Genomic DNA, 20,457 nt, shown 5'->3' on the forward strand with positions numbered 1-20,457 from the left:
CAAACAGTTGACTCAATTTTAAACCCAAGAACTGCTCTTGACTCATTCATTCATTTATTTTCATTTCGGCTTAGTTTCTTTAGTAATCAGGGGCTGCCACAGCGGAATGAACCACCAACTTATCCAGCATATGTTTTACACAGCGGATGCCCTTCCAGCCGCAACCCATTACTGGGAAACACCCACACACACTCATTCACATACATACACTACGCCATTTTAGCCTACCCAATTCACCTGTACCATATGTCTTTGGACTTGTGGGGGAAACCCACACCAACACAGGGAGAACATGCAAACTCCACACAGAAATGCCGACTTGCCCGACCGAGGCTCTAACCAGTGACCTTATTGCTGTGAGGCGATCGTGCTACCCACTGTGCCACCGTGTCACCTTACACTTGACTCAAGTTAAGTTTAATGCATTAGTAAATGTTAATAAATGCTGTACAAGTATCGTTCATACTTAATCTGTGTTATTAAATACATTAACTGATGAAACCTCATTGTAAAGTGTGACTAAGGACTTTAAAATAACACAAATAAACCCAAAATAATGAAAACATTCAGACGCATTTATGATCTGATGTCCAGCGCAGAAAGAAGTTGTAAGACTATATACTCCTGTCACCTTTTACTCCAGATAAACAGGGATTTAAGCAACCCAAGCTCATTCTAAAAACGTAGTCCCGCGGACGTTTCTGGAGACAGCGGAATATGTCCCGGGGGGTATGTACGGCTGCATTTATTTTTTTCAAGCGAACACTGCGGGGCGGTGTGACGCTGTTCCCTTTCGCGCTTGCCTTACCTCCTTGTGGAGGGCTTCCCTGCTGCAACCCGTTTGTCCACTCAGCTCACCGTGTACGTTGGCAGGCTTGAGATGCAGAGAGGAGTTGACCACGGCGACCGGTTTCGAGTCCGGGGAAGAGCGGTTCCAGCAATCAGGTAAGACAAAAACAGAATCCCAAAAATTAAGTGAACGAGTTTCGTGACAGGGTGAGAACGCGGTGAAATACGAAAACGCGGTAGCTTTTCGGGGCTTTTATTTTTTTGGACGGCTTTTGTAAACTGTTGCTCGGGTTTAGGAAAGCGAGCGGGCGGGCGGGTTGATCGGTTAAATCGGTTGGGTTCAGGGAAGAAGGAGGGCGGGTCGGCCGATTGGCCAGTCAATCATCCGGTCAGTCGAACAGCAGCCTCTGGTGGGTTCACACAAAAACAGCGCGGTCGCGAACCGCACTCGCAAGAGGCGTCTGAGGTGCAAAAAACAACAGCGGCCTCTCGTGGATTTGCAAAAACAAAAACTGCAGCCGTACGTACCCACCGGGACGTATTCCGCAGTCTCCAGAAACGTCCGCGGGACTACGTTTCCACAGTGAGCCTGGGTTTGATTTAAGCTAACAGTATTGTAAGGGTGCTTTTACACGCAGACTTTTGTTCTCATTTGCCCTGTTAGCACGATTTATTTGGCATATGTGAATTCATCAATACAGTATATGCTGAAGCATGCTAATAGGACTTTTAATTTGCCAGTAATCAGGGTTAATCGTTTCCAGCGAATTGTATGCCAATGCGAAATCTGCGCGTTTAAGATCTGTTTTCTTTCAAAATCAGCGATCTCCACTAGCTGAATGATATCCGATATAAAGTGGGTCTCAGATTGTCCAGGAGGCACTGCATTAAATGACAATTTCCCCGCCATCTTTATAATAAGCATTTATTTTACCCCAGTATATTCAATGGAGCTTCTGCGCTAGCCTGCCGATTCTGACGGTCGCGTGCGAGCAAACGGCTTTTTGTCTTGTTTTACGCTTGAGCAACTAAATGGATGCCAAAGTCTGTTTAACTGATTGTATTTGAATTACATTACAACATCGATGCCGTTAAAGGAGCAGTATAAAAAAAAAAAAAATTCACGATAACAGGTCACCGGAAGTGTATCAGCATATACCCCATCGCACTCAGATCCAAGCCAAAACAATCGCTCCGAACACGCTTGAATGAGGGGGTCTCGGCTTAATTGAAACAAACTCTGGAGCGGATTGATTGTGGTAAGAAAGCAAACGATCCCAGCCCGGTTATATCACAGTGTATTATGGATATGTAACAGGCATACGGCTATATGAAGAGAGAATTATGAGTAGGGCAGGAGTTCATTCCAGACATCCCAAGTCTCCCGGAAGTTGCGTGAGTCTCCCGCAAATACACAGAGACTCCAGGATGCCCGCAAACGAGTGATAATCTCACGGAATTCGCGCGTCTCCCTTCCAGTCCTCAAATACGTCGCGCACCCTCCCCACCGCATCCATCCTCGCTGTTCAGACACGTCGCACGTACCCGGTCAAACACCACCAAACCACTACCACCCCCCTGACAGCTCAGCGGGACTCAAAATAAACCATGAAACTCTGACCAAGGTGAGGAGAGTTTACTCACACGTGATTTGTTTTAGCTCTTTTGGTCCGTTTAGAAACGTTGCCGTGTGAAAGCGAACCGCTCCAAGCGCAAAGAGCAACAATGTAACAATTTTAATCCCTGTTTCAGGACAACTGAATCGATTCACAGGGGTGAAAGCAGCCTAAGGCTTTTATGAGTTGACTCAACTTTTAACCCACTGTGAGCCAACTTAAAAAGCTCTGCAGCAAGTTGCCTTACAGTTTTAATAACTAGATTGGATTGGATTGTCCCCGAGGGGCAATTTGGTTAGCAGCAACCCCCAACACAGATCAACACAAATATAGAAATAGCAGTAAACTATGAAATCAGTCAGGATCAAGTGAAATATTAATTAAAAAATTACCAATTAAAACATGTTCAGGAACAGGAATATCCAATGTACAGCTGAATTATTGTCTAATATTGTACATAATATTACACTAGATATTAATCGAGACACTAGTATTCAGCTTAATGTGACATTTAAAGGATTAACTAGGTTAACTAGGCAGGCTAGAATAATTAGGCAAGTTATTATGTAACGATGGTTTGCTCTGTAGACAAGTGAAAAAAATAGCTTTTTAATTTTAATTTTGACCTTAAAATGGTGTTTAAAAAATTAAAAGCTGCTTTAATTCTAGCCGAAATAAATCAAATAAGACGTTTTCCAGAAGAAAAAATATTATCAGACATACTGTGAACATTTCCTTGCTCTGTTAAACATCATTTGGAAAATATTTAAAAAATAAAATAAAATTCGGAGGGGGGCTAATAATTCTGACTTCAACTGTATATGAGCAAGTACAGCGTGAAGCTTGTTAAGTAACCCAACTGCAGGTGGAACAAATGCATGCAAATATCTGTTGGTTCTAGCCCATCTGAACATAGTATACCTTCTCCAGGGCTTAATTTTTGCCAGAACATGCCGGGTCCGGCACCTAATTTTACCAACCCCCCTTCCTCAGCCGCTCTCCTCTCTTGTCCGCTGTTTACTTTTACTTCCACGCCTCCCCAACCCTTTTCACTTTCCAACCAATAACCAACACCACCACCAACCCCCAAACCCCACCCGCCGCCTGGCTCTTAACTTACAGTACGTCTGTGACACCCCTCCACCATCCACAGCCCTGCTACCCCACCCCACCCCTGTGACACCTCTACATCCTCGGGTATCATGTGGGATCAGTTACCCCGATCTGTTCCGGGACCTCGCAGTTCACAAATTAAGCACTGACCTTCTGCCTGATACCAGGAGACAAAACTTAGAATAAAGAAGGTTGTTCTCATCTGCTTAAATGGCCGTAGCCCTCTGCATGACTTGTACCTCATACACATGGCCAATGCTGTAAAGATTGTGCCCGAAATCTTTGGTAGCCTGTTTTTACTTGTCATTCTCAAAGTGTTATACCAGCGTATTACTGCAAAATTGAAAAGAGACTTAAAAAAAGAAGAATAAAATGCCCTAAGACGAATATATAAACACATATATATTTTCGTACAATGTGCCTAACCTTGAAACTGACGTTATTAAACCATGAGGTGTTTCAGAAATTTCTTGAAACTGTTCTCTCTTCATACTGTCACTTCATGTAAAGTCTTGACATGAGACCGTTTTTATTTTCCCATGAAGTGCTTTATAATATGCATTTCCTTTATTCGATGTTTGATGTCATTTCAATTGAAAAATAAAGAGGGCGGGGCGTAGAGTAGCCCCTCCCCTTTATAAAAATACCTAATAGTGTTTAGTTTTACCACAGCTCTGCGAGAGAGATTAAGTTCAAAGGCATTAAATGAAAAGCTAATGAGAAGAAGGGGGCGGGGCATGTCGGTTACTAGAGAGCATGTGATTGGTCGGAAGATTTGATGAGTAACTGAAGTATGAGGTGACATAAAAAAAAAAAAACGTTAATCCATTTAGGCGGAAGTGACAAACTGCAAGCTTTACATGTTTAGATCAGTTTTGTATCTGGAGCACACTAGACCTTTAACATAAAACAAAAAGCACCACATCGTGAGAAACTTTCAGAAGCAGGACTTTTATGATCGGATATCCAATGCTTTAGAATTGCTGCAAGACGGTATACTCCGGTCACTGTTTACTCCAGATAAACAATGATAGTAAGGTAACTCTATGTTTAAAGAAAAGATGATGTGTACCTCCAAAGTCTGGCCGGAGACGGATGTCATACCCCTTCAGTAATTTGTCCACCGTGGTCTTGGCCACAGATATTCCGGTACTTCCAGTGGAGGAGCTGGAATAGGAGAGAAATAACAGCACTTTACATTGAAATACTGGGATTTTCACACACAACCATCTTTAGGATTTACAAGAATCCGAAAAAATAAAATATCCAGTGAGTGGCAGTTCTGTGGGTGCAAATGCCTTGTTGATGCCAGAGGAAAAGGGCCAGGCTCACCAAAATTGGACAATAGACGATTGGTAAAACGTTTCCTAGTCTAATAAGTCTCGAATTCCGCTGCCACATTCGCATGGTCGGGTCAGAATTTGGCATTGACAACATGAAAGTATGAATCTATCCTGCCTTGTATCAATGGTTCAGGCTGGTAGTGGTGGTGTAATGGTGTGGGGGAGATTTTCTTGGCACACTTTGGGTTCATTAGTACCAATTGAGCATCAACACCACAGCCTACCTGAGTATTGCTGCTGACCATGTCCATCCCTTTATGAGCACAGTGTCTCCATCTTCTGATGGCTACTTCCAGCAGGATAACACACCATGTCATAAAGCTCAATCATCTCAGACTGGCTTCATGAACGTGACAATGAGTTCACTGTACTCAAATGGCCTCCACAGTCACCAGATCTGCGTGATGCTATCAAGTCAATATTGGAGATGTCAATCTCTGAGGAATATTTCCAGTAGCTTGTTGAATCTATGCCATGAAGGCAGTTCTGAAGGCAAAAGAGAGTCTGAGCTGGAACCAGTAAGGTGTACCTAATAAAGTGGCCAGTGAGGGTAAACAAAACAATCGTAAAGCAAATTGACTTCTTCTACCCCATTGGCAGATTATTTGTCTTGTTTTAAGTAAAAAAAAAAAAGAAAAGCAAGACAAAATCTTTCTGAAAGCAAGACAAAATCTTTCACTTGTCTAAAAAATTCCTTAATTGAAGAATTTTCTGATAATATTAGTTATTAGAAACTAAATGAAACCTCTAAATAAAATAAAAACACATTTTCAGTGTGAACTTTGTGGATTCTGTTTCTGTTCTTCAATGTTTGGCTGAACTTCTCTAGATCAATGCAACCACCACATAATCATTAGCATAAATCTATGCCATTGAATTATTCACACTTCTTCTTCTTCTTCTTCAAAAAAAATGCATGTTGATAAAGCTAACCTTAAAAGGGCAGTTCACCCCAAAATAAATGAGCATGTACTCAGAAGAAAGAAACTCATAAGGTTTTTGAATCGCATGAGTGTGAGTAAATACTGTCAAACACAAAAGAAGATACTTTAAAGAATGTGAGAAACTGTAAACCATTGACTTCCATACTAACAAAAACAAATACTATGGAAGTCAATGGTTACAGATATGTTGACTAAATGATGACGTCATTTTCAGATTTGGCTAAAATATACATTTAGCCACAAAGATTAGCATGAAAGTTCAGAGCTCAACAGTTCAGTCAGTTTAATATTTCATATTTAATGTACGAGTCTTTTTTTTTTTTTACTTTGGGGTCCTGGGACTGTAAGGAGTTATAGTCGGCACGTAACATATTCCCTCTACATCATCAACATTTTAGAAGAACATGTATAGATTATAGTAGATGGTTGTTCAGAAAGAGAGTGAAATATTCTATACTGTAAGTCTGGGGTCTTTAAAGCCACACGTATAATAATTAATAAATACATAAAATGTCAAGCACAAAATGCCAGCTCATTCAAACACAACTGTTTTCGGTTTATAGAAGACTTAATGGGTGTCTTATTGATGCATAAAATAATGTTTGATGTTATTTATGAACACATTTACTGTAGATAGACACAGTTTAAGTACTGGGGATCCCAAGTTGAAAGTGTGAGGGTTTCAGGGTCTATAAAGTTGCAAAAAATCCTATTTATTTATAAATTATTTATAAACATAAAATATTTATTTATTACTATTAATTAGAATATTTTGGTGATACATTAAAATACAAAAGAGGAAAAAATATGTCTTATAATAATGTTGAATCTCTAAAAATCCTAAAAATATAACTGTTTTTGATGAAAAACTCAATTATGTAAAATTTAAAGGTTACTCAGTGCACGCATATTAAACAGAAGCTCAATATGCTTAGTACTTTCATGGACTAAATATTAAGGCAAATGATTTATTTCTCAATGGCTCAAGTGCTCTAATTTAGATGTGAAACCATTACCCTTTTTATTGGATGAATGAAAGCATTTTTTCAGTGTAAATGTGTGGGTTTAGGGTCTATAAAGTTGCAAAAACCTAGCATATTTTGGAATACAGTTAAGTCAGAATTATTAGCCCCCCATCCCCCGCCCCTTAATTTTTTCCCACTCTTTTAATAATTTTCAAATGATGTTTAGCAGAGCAAGGGAATGTTCACAGTATGTCTGATAATATTTTTTCTTCTGGAGAGAGTCTTATTTGTTTTATTTCGGCTAGAAGGAAAGCATTTTTTTAAAACAATTTTAAGGACAAAATTATTAGCCTCTTTAAGCCATATTTGAGATATACTTTCTCAAAAGTCTACAGAACAAAACATCGTTATACAATAACTTGCCTAATTACCATAACTTGCCTAAATATCTAGTCAAATATTGTGTGCTGTCATCATGGCAAAGAGAAAACAAATCAGTTATTAGAAATGAGTTATTAAAACTATTATGTTTAGAAATGTGCTGAAAAAATTCTGCTCTCTGTTAAACATAAATTGGGGAAAAAATAAACAGGGGGGCTTCAACTGGGTATACATACTGTAGATACACACGGTTTAAGTGCTGGGGAACCCTAGCTATTAGTATGGGGGTCTGAAGTAAAAAAAAAAAAAAACATATTTAATAGCTTATTTTGGTAGTATACTGAAATAAAAAAGAGGGAAAAAAATTTGGTACAAATCTATAAAAAATATTAAATCAAGAAAGCACTTTCTATACAACAAAAATGCAAAAAAAAAAAAAACATATTTATTATCATATTTCAGACATATATAAATTACATATTAAACAATTTCTAGACTACTGAAATTATGTAAATACTGTTTTGTTTTCAGAAATAATCTTTCAAATTTTTTTTTAAATAAGCGTCTTAATGTTTGTCATATTGCTGCATATAAATTGCAAAAAAAACTATGTTATATATATATATATATATATATATATATATATATATATATATATATATATATATATATATATATATATATATATATATATATATATTTATATATATATTTATATATATTGTAGATACACACCATTTAAATACGGGGGTTTAAAGCTCTAAGTGTGGGGTTTCAGGGTCTATAAAGTTTTGAAAAAGCATATTTAATAGCATATTTTAGGAAAAAAAGTATATCACATCTTTCTTTTTGGGTCTTTTTTTTAGTACACATGAAATATTTAACCAAGAAAGCCAACAATTAAGTGTTTTTTTTTTTTTTTTTAAACAAGCTAAATCATCAGGCAATGGGGAAAATAAATAAACCTTGTTTTCTGTTTAAAATATAATTATTTATCTTGCACCACTGGCATATGAGGCTTGTTCTAATAAATAAACTCTTACTTTCGACTCATTTGTGTCAAAAATACACAGTTCTGTACGGTTCTAGTAAGTGATTCTTGATTTAACAATGTTTAGATGTCTGAACTACCATCAAGACAAAAATCGCAGTGTATAATTGACAAATAAAAGCTTATTGTGGCTAACGCATCTGAAGGAGGAATAAATAAATAAATAAATAAATAAATAAATAAATAAATAAATAAATAAATAAATAAAATAAGCACACCACAGCCATGCGCACTGAACTGAAATGAAAATAGTAAAACGCCAAAATGGAAGGCAAAGGCTTTCAGGCCAGAACTAGCGTTGATTTCAAAGAGATTTCAGCGCTTTTTAATGAAATCCTTAGCGTGGTGAGTGAAAGCACCATTTAATAAGCCCTCTCATTTGTCTTACAGGTGTTCCAGATGCACACAATATGTGATGCAAAATAAATATATGAGACGAAAAGACTTCAAATCCACGTCGCAGCTCAGTGATCAGCGGTGAACACATGCCATTAAGCATTATTGACTGAATAGGCGTCGTCGTTTTTATTCTTATTGGCTGAGTGATGATGGATCTCTTATAACGCCAGAGACACGGTGCCAAGGGTGGGGGTGGACCAGAAGAGAAGCATTGATCATTTGTATATTAGTATTTCACTCAGTGGATCGTTGAATCCACAATATATTGGCTGCAAAGCAGACTGTAGTGTGAAGACGCGAGGGTCGCCTCAACATTATTCAAAACACTGACCCGATTTTAATTAAGAAGTCCAGAATGGTCCTAAATTGAAATGCTAAGTGAGGAATATGTACATATTTATATCAATAATTAATTAAGTGATTAATCTGTTGTTAAATATGATGCGAAAATTATTTTTTATATATTTATGTAGGCTGTGTATACAAGCGGTAAAGGAAAAAAATATATAGTTTTGATATTATTAGTGATAATATTAGGCCTGTATGCGCATACACAGAATCGATATGAGCATGTTTCTCACACATATGATTCCCCCTCTCTCTCTCTCCCCCCCCCCCCCCCCCTCTCTCTCTATTAGACACTGCACACACACGCACACACACACACACACTTGGACTGTTTATCCAGGTAAAAATGGACATAGAAATAAATAAATAAATAAATAAAAACATATGATGTTCTCTTATTAGTGATTGTTCTGTGCGTCTCTTCGGGTTTTATAAATCTGTGCGTTCCTTAATTTAACCCCACAGCCAGATTTACACCAATATTTTCATTTTCTTACCTTTGTGCAAAGCAGACAAAGGACAAAGCCGCCAGAGCAGAAACAATTCCACATAATTTGTCTTCTTGAGGACCCAACATTTCCACAAATCCGTTAATTCTGTTTCAGTAATCCAGCCGCCTGTGCTCCAAACTGATGTAAAAAAGGGGAGAAAAAATCAAAAGAATCCAACAGAAGGGTGATGGGAGTGGGAAAAGGCCAAATGGATGACTTGAAATCAAAGCACCAGTGCACACATTTGCGATGGCCCTGCAACAACAGCCACAAAAAAATAAATAAAAAATAAATAAAAAATAACCAAAAATAAAAATATTAAACGCGGGTCCCAGCTTGTTTTGTCGTCAGCTATGAAAATCCGTGCAGGTCAGAGACCCCCTCGATCAACACCAGAAGATCAGACATCTCTCTCAGCTGGACTTCTGGAAAAAGTGCTGGGAAGTCTTCATCGACCAAACCATGGAGGAAAAATAATGATGATGAAAATAAAATAAATAAAAAAAAAAAAAAGATGGATGAGAGTCAGTCTTGTTCTACACCTGTCGTCGCAGCTTCCAGGTCCAAAGCTGCGGACAAGCCATGATGCTCCTTCAAAGAGGGGGGTTGCTCCACAGTATCAGATATTTGTATTTAATCCAACTCAGCTATAGAGGTTGGAGGTGAAGCAAAATCAGAAATCTGCAACCCCTGCTGCTGATGGTCGAGATGTTCCTCTCAAAGTCACTAGGGAGAAAAGATGCACATTTAAAGAAATGCAGCAGAGAATATCTGATGCAGACGTCAGAGCTCGTAGACTACACTACAACCTCGTAGGAAACACAAGATAAAATCATAAAAAAAGGGAAAAAAGGCGCACGACGTGTGTTCGTATCTCAATAAAACGCGTTTAAATGTCCAATTTGGCTGTTGGTTTGCTGGAAAAGCCCCCTCTTTATCTCTCGATTGAATCCCCCATCTCTTGTTCGGAGCAAATTATGACACACTTCAATTGCAAGAGCACCTCCAGGAACCGAGAGAGAGAGAGAGAGAAATAATAATAATCAAGAGTGGAAGCAAAGCATCCGACGGACGCGCTCGGGTTTCAAAAGGAGAGAGCAGGACATGGTCCCCTCTTGAACGCGCGGAGTAAAATGCCGGTGCTTGTTGAGGGGGAAAAAAATAAAAAGCGAAAGCGAACTAAAGAGGAAAGGCAGTCTGTCCACGCGCTCGTCTCGCGGAGGAATGATGTCTGCACTTGTCGGCTCGCGCGCTGCAACCTATTAAAATGCTGCGAGAGTCTCCCGGCGCATTTTCATGCATTTCTCCCACTTTGCCACATTCTTCAGCTCAAACGCGCACACACACACACACACATACACACGCGCACACCCTCAAAACACTAACTCCGATAGATCTAGTAAATGCAAGTGATGTGGATATCAGATCGAGATTAAGGATCAAATTAAATCACAAAAATAATGATTGTGCATATTACGGATGAGAGGTGTGCTTTTCCCCCCTCTCTCTCCCTCTCTCCCTCTATGTATTTTCACTCAGAAGATGAGGGATGCAGGCATCTGCTGTCTAGTTGCTAGGCAACCATGCTAGCAGTGATGCAGAGCAGTGGTGTTTCAATGGCAACCTTCTCCGTTGCATTTGCTGGAGATGTGGGCATCCTCGGCCCCCAGCGGGCTCCTTGATGGTCCCCGCCGAAACATGAGGAACGCTGATGTGAAGCGCGGAGATAGAGGTCCCGTCAGCGCTATCTGCAACAGTTCAGCTGCGCTTTACAAGATTAGCGTAATGAAGCATTGCGAGCTGTATCAGGAACACCCCCTGACTTCTGATCATATGTTTACCGGGTGTAATGTGGAGCGGATTCTGATGTGTGCTTAGCAGTGGCCGAAGCGCTGGATTGGTTATATGCGATACAATATCTGTAACTCTCTGGTCTATCTACTAATGCATCCTCTGGACAGAAGAAATCCCCCTGAAGAATCTGAAGACTATGATTTAGCACCATGGACAGCAACGTTGTGGCTCTTATGTAGAGGAATGGATTCAGGACCATGGACAAGGTTCTGGAGAACAACTATAGAGCGCATGCAGGAATTACTTATTAAAGGGGTCCTATTATGCTCCTTGTTACAAGATGTAAAATCAGTCTCTGATGTCCCTAGTGTGTGTGAAGTTTCAGCGTAAATTATCACACAGATAATGCTTTATAACTCTATAAAACCAACGCAATCTCATGGCAATTCGTAACTTTTTGATTAAGTGGCTAATTCGTATGAATTTGAACAATCTAATTCGTACAATTTAGTTTGATTTGCTCATCACCCAATTATGGTTAGGGGTGGGGTTGTGTGCTACGCCTCCTTTTTAAAATCGTATATATTTCCGTATGACAGAACTTGTATGAATTCGTACGAATTAGCCACTAAACTGACAAAACGTCAAATAGTTACGTTTCCTTAAGAGATCAGGCTGATAAAACCAACCCAGGCTCATTGTGGAAACATAGCCCCGTGGACATTTCTGAAGATTGTGAAATAAAACAATTTTTGTTTTCGCGCCCGCGCTGTTCTTGGTGTAAAAACCCGCCGGTGGCCGCTGTCGAGCCACCGTCTGTTTGACTGACTGAATGACTGAACAGCTGACTGGGCGGCCAGCCAATCGGCTGACCCACCCTCCTCCTCCACCTTCCCTAAACCCAAGCAACGATTTACAAAAGCCATCCAAAAAAAGAAAAGCCCATGTCTGATTTTGACCGAGTTTTCGGAATTCATTGCATTCTCGCCCCGTTATGAACTCGTTCGCTTTATTTTTTGGGTTCTGTTTTTTGTCTTACCTGATTTCTGGAACCGCTCTCCCCTGGAATCGAACCCGGTCGTCGTAGCCGGCTTCCCCCCGGGCCTCCGCTCCGCTGACATAACACGACAAGCTAACCGGACAAAATGGTTGCGGCGATAAAAGCCCTCCACACATAGGTGAGCCGTCAGTCGGTGAACATGAAGAGTTTTTTTGCTTGAAAAACTAAATGCAGCCATACGTACCTCCGGCCCCGTAAATCGCGTTCTCCAGAAATGTCCGCGGGGCTACGTTTTCAGAATGTCATGGTTTTGATCCTAATTGTGCCATTTTGGTGATTGTTGAATTAAATTCAAATGAGTTTCTTTTCAAAAGAGGGCGGAGCTACTAATGCCTGTAAGAGGCTGTGTGGTCACCCTAAATTAACTTTCCATTTGGTTTGCCTCCAGGTTTATCTAAAACTGTCTTAATTCTAAAACATGGCAATCACAAAGCCCTCAAAACTGAGCTTTCAACATCTATACGTCTTCTGTGTTCAACAATAAATATGCATAAATCAGTCTGTATGTTTGAGGAGCAAATTTATCACATGATTAGCTAATGAAGCAGTGTTTGGACAAGTAAAGTCCTGCTAATCCCAGAGACCCAAGGGTCGACTGAATCTACACTGATGTAAGTGATTTCCCTGGTTAAAACAAGAGAGGGAAACTTGCAACCAAGCCTTATTCTGAAAACAAGTAGGTTGAGACTCAAGATGGTTGTTGATACTGGGTGTCTCTACTATGAACCTCCTCACAATTCCACATTTGTGCATGACCTGCCAAAATTCTCATGCCAAAATGCATGTCGCAGCGGTTCCCATTTTTACAACTTTACCTCTGCAGGGTTCAGTTGAAATCATACTAAGAACAACTCTTTCAGATTGAGGTCAAGTTAGTTTTAAATTTACAAATTCAGATTTTCTCCTTCATTCATTCATTCATTCATTCATTCATTCATTCATTCATTCATTCATTCATTCATTCATTCATTCATTCATTCATTCATTTTCTTTCGGCTTAGTCCCTTATTCAGAGGTCGCACCGCTGCAACCCAGTACTGGGAAACATCCATACACACTCATACACTATGGACAATTTTATCTCACCCAGTTCACCGATAGCGCATGTCTTATGCATGTTGCGTTCAAACCAGACGCGGAACGCGCATCAAGCGCGAGTGATTTACATGTTAAGTCAATGCAAACGCGCGAATAGACATCCTGCGGCGCGATACGCGCGAATGGCGCAGCGCAAATTACGTGAATTGCGCGAAAGGCGCAGGGCGAATTGCGTTATGCGCATTTTGACGCGTGTAACGAGCGTATCGCGTGAATCTCTCGAGTTCGAAAATCTGAACTTTAGCGGACATTCGCGCCGCGTTAACCAATCAGAAGCTTGCTCTTGTGGGGGCGTGATTGTGTCGTAGAACCTGTTGATGGTGTTCCGGGGGAAATCCTCCAGGCGACACCGACAACAAGTCATCAAACAGAAGCAGCGCTGAAAGTCTCCGTCATCCAGGTTCAGTTTCTGTAGGAGTTTATGAGCTCACAGAGCTGGATGCACCTCTAAATGTATCGACGCTGTTTTTCAGTCTTCATAAAGCAAATAAACACTGTTATTTTCTTAATAAAATACATGTTAGCCATTTAGCTATGAAGCTAGAGTCACCGGGCAGACAGAAACCCTGCCCATCACGCGAATCCGCGTCTGTTTTGAAGTGAATTTGACACGCGAATGAAGCGGATTTGACGCGCGAATGAAGCGGATTTGACGCGCGAATGAAGCGAGTAAGCTCAAATGTTCACGCGGCAATTTACGCATGAATAGCGCGATTTATCCGCGCGTTCCGCGTCTGGTGTGAACACAGCATTAGGACTTTTGGTGGAGGAAACAGATTTTTTTTTGCAATTTGTTGCTATTTTCAAACCAGCGCAACAGTAATTGTCCTGTTTTGCATTACGTTATTTAAATAGCAAATACATTTGTGCCACTTTGTGGACTCTTGGGTGTGCTGGTCTGAAGTAGAGGTGTGTTAAGGCACATTGTTGGTGCGTTGGTATTTTGAAGAACTGAATAGACCACGTCATTAACCAACTAAAAGCAGGTCTAAAGTCAAGCACAGAGCACGTTAGTTATGCACCTATGTAAGTCCAAACGCTTACACACTGCTGAATACACAAATATCTTGACATATGGAAACAATTAAAGGATTAAAATGTTACAAAAATGATTATTTTCTACACAAATATAAAAACCTCTGCCTCCATGCCTCATCTCGGAGGACTTTTTCAGTTTATATATGACAATTTGCAGTTGTATAATGCTAATATTATTAGCAGTATTATTTTTTATCTGTAGATTTATATTTGTTTTAATAAAAACAAGTGTAGATTTGTTCGCCTGTTGGGTTTTGTAGACGTCTGCATCACCATATGGAGTATAGGAACATGATGTGTGTGTGTGTTTTTTTTACCATACTTTTCCACCATAGTTTCCAACATTTCCTCACTTCACAAAGTAAAGGAGTAAAGAGTAAAAGTAAAGTAAAGAGAGTAAAGAGTTCCCATTCTTACAACAAATTAACCTCTCCAGGGTTCAGTTGAAAACATACTGAGAACAACTCTTGCAGATTGAGGTAAAGTTATTAACAAATTCAGATTTTCTCAATTAATTTGTTTGTTTGTTTGTTTGTTAGTTAGTTCACTCATTCATTAATTCATTCATTAATATTCCTTCGGCCTAATCCCTTATTCATCAGAGGTCGCCACAGTACCCTTCCAGCTGCAACCCAGTACTGGGAAACATCCATACACAGACATACACCACGGCCAATTTAGTTAATCAATTCCCCTATAGCGCATGTGTTTGGACTGTGGGGGAAACGGGAGCACCCGGAGAAAACTCACGCCAACATGGGGAGAACATGCAAACTCCACAAAGAAATGCCAACTACCCCGGCCAGGGCTCAAACCAGCAACCTTCATGCTGTGAGGCCACAGTGCTAACCATTTACACACCTGCCCAAATCAGCCACATCCAAAAATAACCCAAACAAACTTTGGTAAATTTTACCCAAACTAAATGAGGAAGATGGCGAGGCAGTGGTGCAGTAGGTAGTGCTGTTGCCTCACAGCAAGAAGGTCGCTGGGTCGCTGGTTCGAACCTCGGCTCAGTTGGTGTTTCTGTGTGGAGTTTGCATGTTCTCCCTGCCTTCGCGTGGGTTTCCTCCGGGTGCTCCGGTTTCCCCCACAGCCCAAAGACATGCGGTACAGGTGAATTGGGTAGGCTAAATTGTCCGTAGTGTATGAGTGTGTGTGTGAATGTGTGTGTGGATGTTTCCCAGAGATGGGTTGCGGCTGATAGGGCATCCGCTGCGTAAAAACTTGCTAGATAAGTTGGCGGTTCATACCGCAGTGGAGACCCCGGATTAATAAAGGGACTAAGCCGACAAGAAAATGAATGAATGAATAAACGAGGCAGGTGTGAACGCACCCAAAGTTTCACCCTGTACTCAACCCTGTGCTGGATGCAGGACATCTTTGCAGTCTCATTAAAGCAAAAGGTACTTTAGCAAGAGCTTCAGGCTGCCCAAACGCCATTAGATGCTTTAATGAATTAGAATGACAGCTATGATATTAAAGACCACTGGGATAATGACAATGGAAACGACAGTGCTCCTTTGACACTACTGCATGCGCACTTACTTCAATCTAAATTGCTGTACAGTCAAGCAATAGAAGAGCATGGCTGCAGGCGCAAGATGATTTTTTTTATTATTATTTGTAAATGCATGTGGAATCAGTTTAGGCAGATTGACCAGTTCAAAATCTTTAGGATTTTAAGTTCAGAAAGAGGGCGGCACGGTGGCTCTGTGGTTAGCAAAGGGAAAGAGTTGAGTTTGAGTTTTCTTTTCTCTCTATTTCCACCTGGTGATACTCATCCTAAGGCCTCTAGAGATTGTGCAGTGCCATTGATGTGATTCAAGATCTGTGAAGAAATGATGTCAATCATACAGGACTTCTAGAGGTCTCCATAATCCTGGACCAGGCCGTATCCTGAGCAGATGATGTGGTGGTCCTGGAGAAGTGGAGAGCATGAGACTGATTCCTGAAAGACCCCAGTGACAGACGGGTCTCTGAAATGATTCTGTGGGCCGGCCTGATTTCTCGCCAGTGACCTACTCACACCTGCAGATACTCCACGATAGATATCTAGAGTTCTCCAGCCTCTGGCACCTAGACTGCAGCTCTGTTTGGCCAGAGGAGAAATGGTCATGACCAACTGAGAGCTTGGTTGCTCTTGAGGTTTTTCCTTCACTTTCGTCAATTGGTGAAGTTTGTTCCTTGTCACCACTAGACTTGTCGAGAATCCATGCAAATGGATGGATTTGCTCTTCAGTGTTTGGACTTTCAGCAGTGAAATTTAACACACACTGAACTAAACTGAAAACTGGACTGTAAATAAATATTTTCTTTAAAAAAATGTAATTAATAATAAATAAATAAAAATAATTGTAAAATAAAAAAGTCAGAATGATTAGCCTCCCCTTGAATTTATTTATTTTATTTTTTTTTATATTTCCCAAAAGATGTTTACCAGAGCACGAGAATTTTCACAGTATGTCTGATAATATTTTTTCTTCTGAAGAAAGTTTTTTTTTGTTTTATTTTAGCTAGAATAAAAGCAGTTTTAATTTTTTTTTAAGTCATTGTAAGGTCAATATTATTAGCCCCTTTAATCTATATATTTTTTGATAGTCTAGAGAACAAACCATTGTTATACAATAACTTGACTAATTACCCTAACCTGCCTAATTAACCTAATTAACCTAGTTAAGCCTTTAAATGTCACTTTAAGCTGCATACACTGCAAAAAAAGCTTTTCTTGCTTAGATTTTTTTGTCTTGTTTCTAGTCTAAATATCTCAAATTTCTTAAATTAAGAAGCATTTTCTTGACAAGCAAAACATATTGTCTCGTTTTGAGAAATAATATGCCAATTTTAAGTGAGTTTTTCCTTAAAACAAGCAAAATAATATGACAATGGCAGATTATTTTGCTTGTTTTAAGGAAAAACTCACTTATTATTGGCATGTTATTTCTCAAAACAAGACAATATGTTTTGCTTGTCTAGAAAATTCTTCTTGATATAGGAATTTTCAGATATTTGGACTAGAAACAAGACAAAAAAAATCTAAGTAATAAAAGCCTTTTTTGCAGTGTAGAAGTGTTTTGAAAAATATCTGGTCAAATATTGTTTACTGTCATCATGGCAAAGATAAAATAAACCAGTTATTATAGATGAGTTACTAAAACTATTATATTTAGAAATGTGTTTAGAAAATCTGCTCTCCATTAAACAGAAATTACAGAAAAACAACTACATTTATATGCTTTTCTTATTTATTTATTTATTTTACAAAAAAACATGTTTTTACTGCCTATTTGTCAACTACACTACAAAAAAATTGTTTTTGCCTTAATTTTTTTATTGATTTAAACGAATGTACTTATGTTAAAATTCAATAAAAATGTACAAAAAAGGTGAAAGTTGATAATATTAGAGACCCTTTATATTTTCTCAGACCTCAAACTACATTAATATCATTTTTTGTTATTTTAGTTTTACAAAAAACACTTGATTGAATCAATTTAAGGTATTTATGAAGTCATTTAGGGCGAAGCAGTAGCGCAGGTAGTGCTGTCGCCTCACAGCAAGAAGGTTGCTGGGTCACTGGTTCGAGCCTCGTTTCTGTGTGGAGTTTGCATGTTCTCCCTGCGTTCGCGTGGGTTTCCCCCACAGTCCAAAGACATGCGGTACAGGTGAATTGGGTTGGCTAAACTGTCCATAGTGTATGAGTGTGTGTGTGAATGTGTGTGTGGATGCTTCCCAGAGATGAGTTGTGGCTGGAAGGGCATCTGCTGCGTAAATACTTGCTGGATAAGTTGGTGGTTCATTCCGCTGTGGCGACCCCAGATTAATAAAGGGACTAAGCTGAAAAGAGAATGAATGAATGAATTCATTTATGTTACAGTTCAATAAAATGTAAAAATGAATGTGCTGATAAAGAGACCCCTTACATTTTCTCAGACTATATTCTTTTTTCTTAATTTTATATATATTTTTTTTAATTTTACCAAAAAAGTTTACTGCTTTATTTCTCAACTATAATAAATAATTATAAAATTTCATAAACAGATGAAAAAAAAAACAACAACAACAACTGGATGTAACCTGCAGAAAGCCTGTATATCAATAAAAAGCACAACTATATAATATAATAAAAAAAACTTTGCATAAATAAAAAAAATATTATTGACACCTGATTAACCTGTTAAAATAGGTTAAACTAACATAAAATAAAACATTTGTAGTCATAACATTTTATCATATCACATTTTTTATAGCATACGCAGATGTGTTGGCCATTGTTAGCAGACAAATCGAACTAGTTTGTTTTCCACAGGACCCAAAGCACTTATAAAACAACCAACTATAGGTTTCAAACATCCAGTATAATCCTTCTCCACACTACACTGAGCCTATTAAATGCTGGGAAAAACCATAATCACCAGTCATTAGTTTTAGACTTTTTGTGTGCTCTTTTCCTTTTGTTGCATGTTGTCTCAGGGGGAAGCCTATGGAAAGCAACGTGCCTCTGTCTCCATTTAAATATGTGTGTGAAACTTTAAGGCAATCATGAGGTAAATTCACAGAGCCGCAGCAGTTTCGCCACTGCTGACTCGCTCAAAAATACGCTTACGAGAACGTGTGCACTTTGGAAGTGCTACAACGCTCGAATCTGTTTGTTGCAAATTCTCTTATTAAAAATGTCACTCAGTTGTGTTGTGGAAGGCTAATTAAGTTTTTTTTTTTCCTCCGGTGACTCTCCCTGTGAGGTTTACATCATGATGTATTGCTTTATCTGTAGGAAACGCAGACCTGAAATGGCTTAGATAGACATTCTTTCAGTTCCCGTTGCTGAATTCTGGAAAAATTCTGCGCTTTTGTGCAGTTTATTTGTGCTTACGCCAATTACTTCAAACCTCAGTGTGACATGAATATCCGTAAATTAGCACTTTTCAGTATTTTTGTCATTCATGTTTTTATTTTTTCCTGTTTATTTATGTTTTTGAATTGGATTATTGGATCTTGATCTTTCTTTTGTCAACTTTTAACCTTGACTTTTATGAACGTTTTTAATAGTGTGCAGTGCTATATTGTCTGTGCTGGTGTTGCATATTACGCTACAAAAGCCTTGCAATAAACTGCAGCACATTTTCGGTTATTTTACAGACTTATTTCTCTATATCTTTTTTATTATACATTTATATATGACTAAAGTGTCAATAAAAGCCACTTTGTTAAACTGTAGAGTTGATTTTTTTAACATCAGAAGTGGACAGAGCAGAGATTTACATCCCATAATGCAATTCACAACTGTAAACAAACTCAAGGGCGACGCAGTGGCGCTGTGGGTAGCACGTTCGCCTCACAGCAAGAAGGTCGCTGGGTTGCTGGTTTGATCCTCGGCTCAGTTGGAGTTTCTGTGTGGAGTTTGCATTTTCTCCCTGCGTTCGCGTGGGTTTGCTCCGGTTTCCCCCACAGTCCAAAGACATGCGGTACAGGTGAATTGGGTAGACTAAATTATCTGTAGTGTATGAGTATGTGTGTGGATGTTTCCCAGAGATGGGTTGCGGCTGGAAATGCATGTGCTGCGTAAAAAACTTGCTGGATAAGTTGGCGGTTCATTCTGCTGTGGCGACCCCGAATTATTAAAGGGACTAAGCCGACTAAGAAAATGAATGAATAAACTCAAAACACTTAACAGATATTTTATATTATCGCTAGAGTTGATTAGATTGTTTGCAGTGGACAATATGTTTCAGAATACCACAAGACCCGAAGGGAGGTTTTGTAAAAAAAAAAATAATAGTAAGCCTAAAGAGTATGCTAACATTATTAAACAGGCTTTTATTTTTTATTTTTTTGCTGAAAATTATTAGAAAATAAATAGGTTAATAATATTGACCTGAAATAAAATACATTAAAAAAAAAAAAGCTTTTCTTCCAGCTAATCTAAAACAATTAAAACTTTCTCTAGAAGTAAACAAATATCGCACACTTTGGAAATATACACTCACCGGCCACTTTATTAGGCACACCTGTCCAACCGCTCGTTAA

At 39.0% G+C, this 20,457-nt stretch overlaps 2 protein-coding genes across 4 annotated transcripts in view; one reads left to right on the forward strand and one right to left on the reverse strand.

The window, feature by feature from the left end:
- The window catches only part of gabrb4 (gamma-aminobutyric acid type A receptor subunit beta4), a 110,294-nt gene extending 99,628 nt beyond the window's left edge, over nt 1-10,666 (reverse strand). For both annotated transcript variants that reach the window (XM_017353011.4, XM_005173874.6), the window contains exons 1-2: nt 9,447-10,666; nt 4,591-4,685 (exon numbers count right to left, since the gene is read on the reverse strand). In XM_017353011.4, coding sequence (XP_017208500.1) covers nt 4,591-4,685; nt 9,447-9,526 — 175 coding nt within the window. In that variant the 5' untranslated portion in view covers nt 9,527-10,666. The remainder of the gene's footprint in view (nt 1-4,590; nt 4,686-9,446) is intronic.
- gpr34l (G protein-coupled receptor 34 like) overlaps nt 1-20,457 on the forward strand; it is a 219,521-nt gene that overhangs the window by 137,048 nt on the left and 62,016 nt on the right. The gene's annotated exons all lie outside the window — the stretch shown is intronic.

The sequence above is a fragment of the Danio rerio genome, chromosome 21 (genome assembly GCF_049306965.1).
Source record: "Danio rerio strain Tuebingen ecotype United States chromosome 21, GRCz12tu, whole genome shotgun sequence".
In the NCBI taxonomy this organism is placed as follows: domain Eukaryota; kingdom Metazoa; phylum Chordata; class Actinopteri; order Cypriniformes; family Danionidae; genus Danio; species Danio rerio.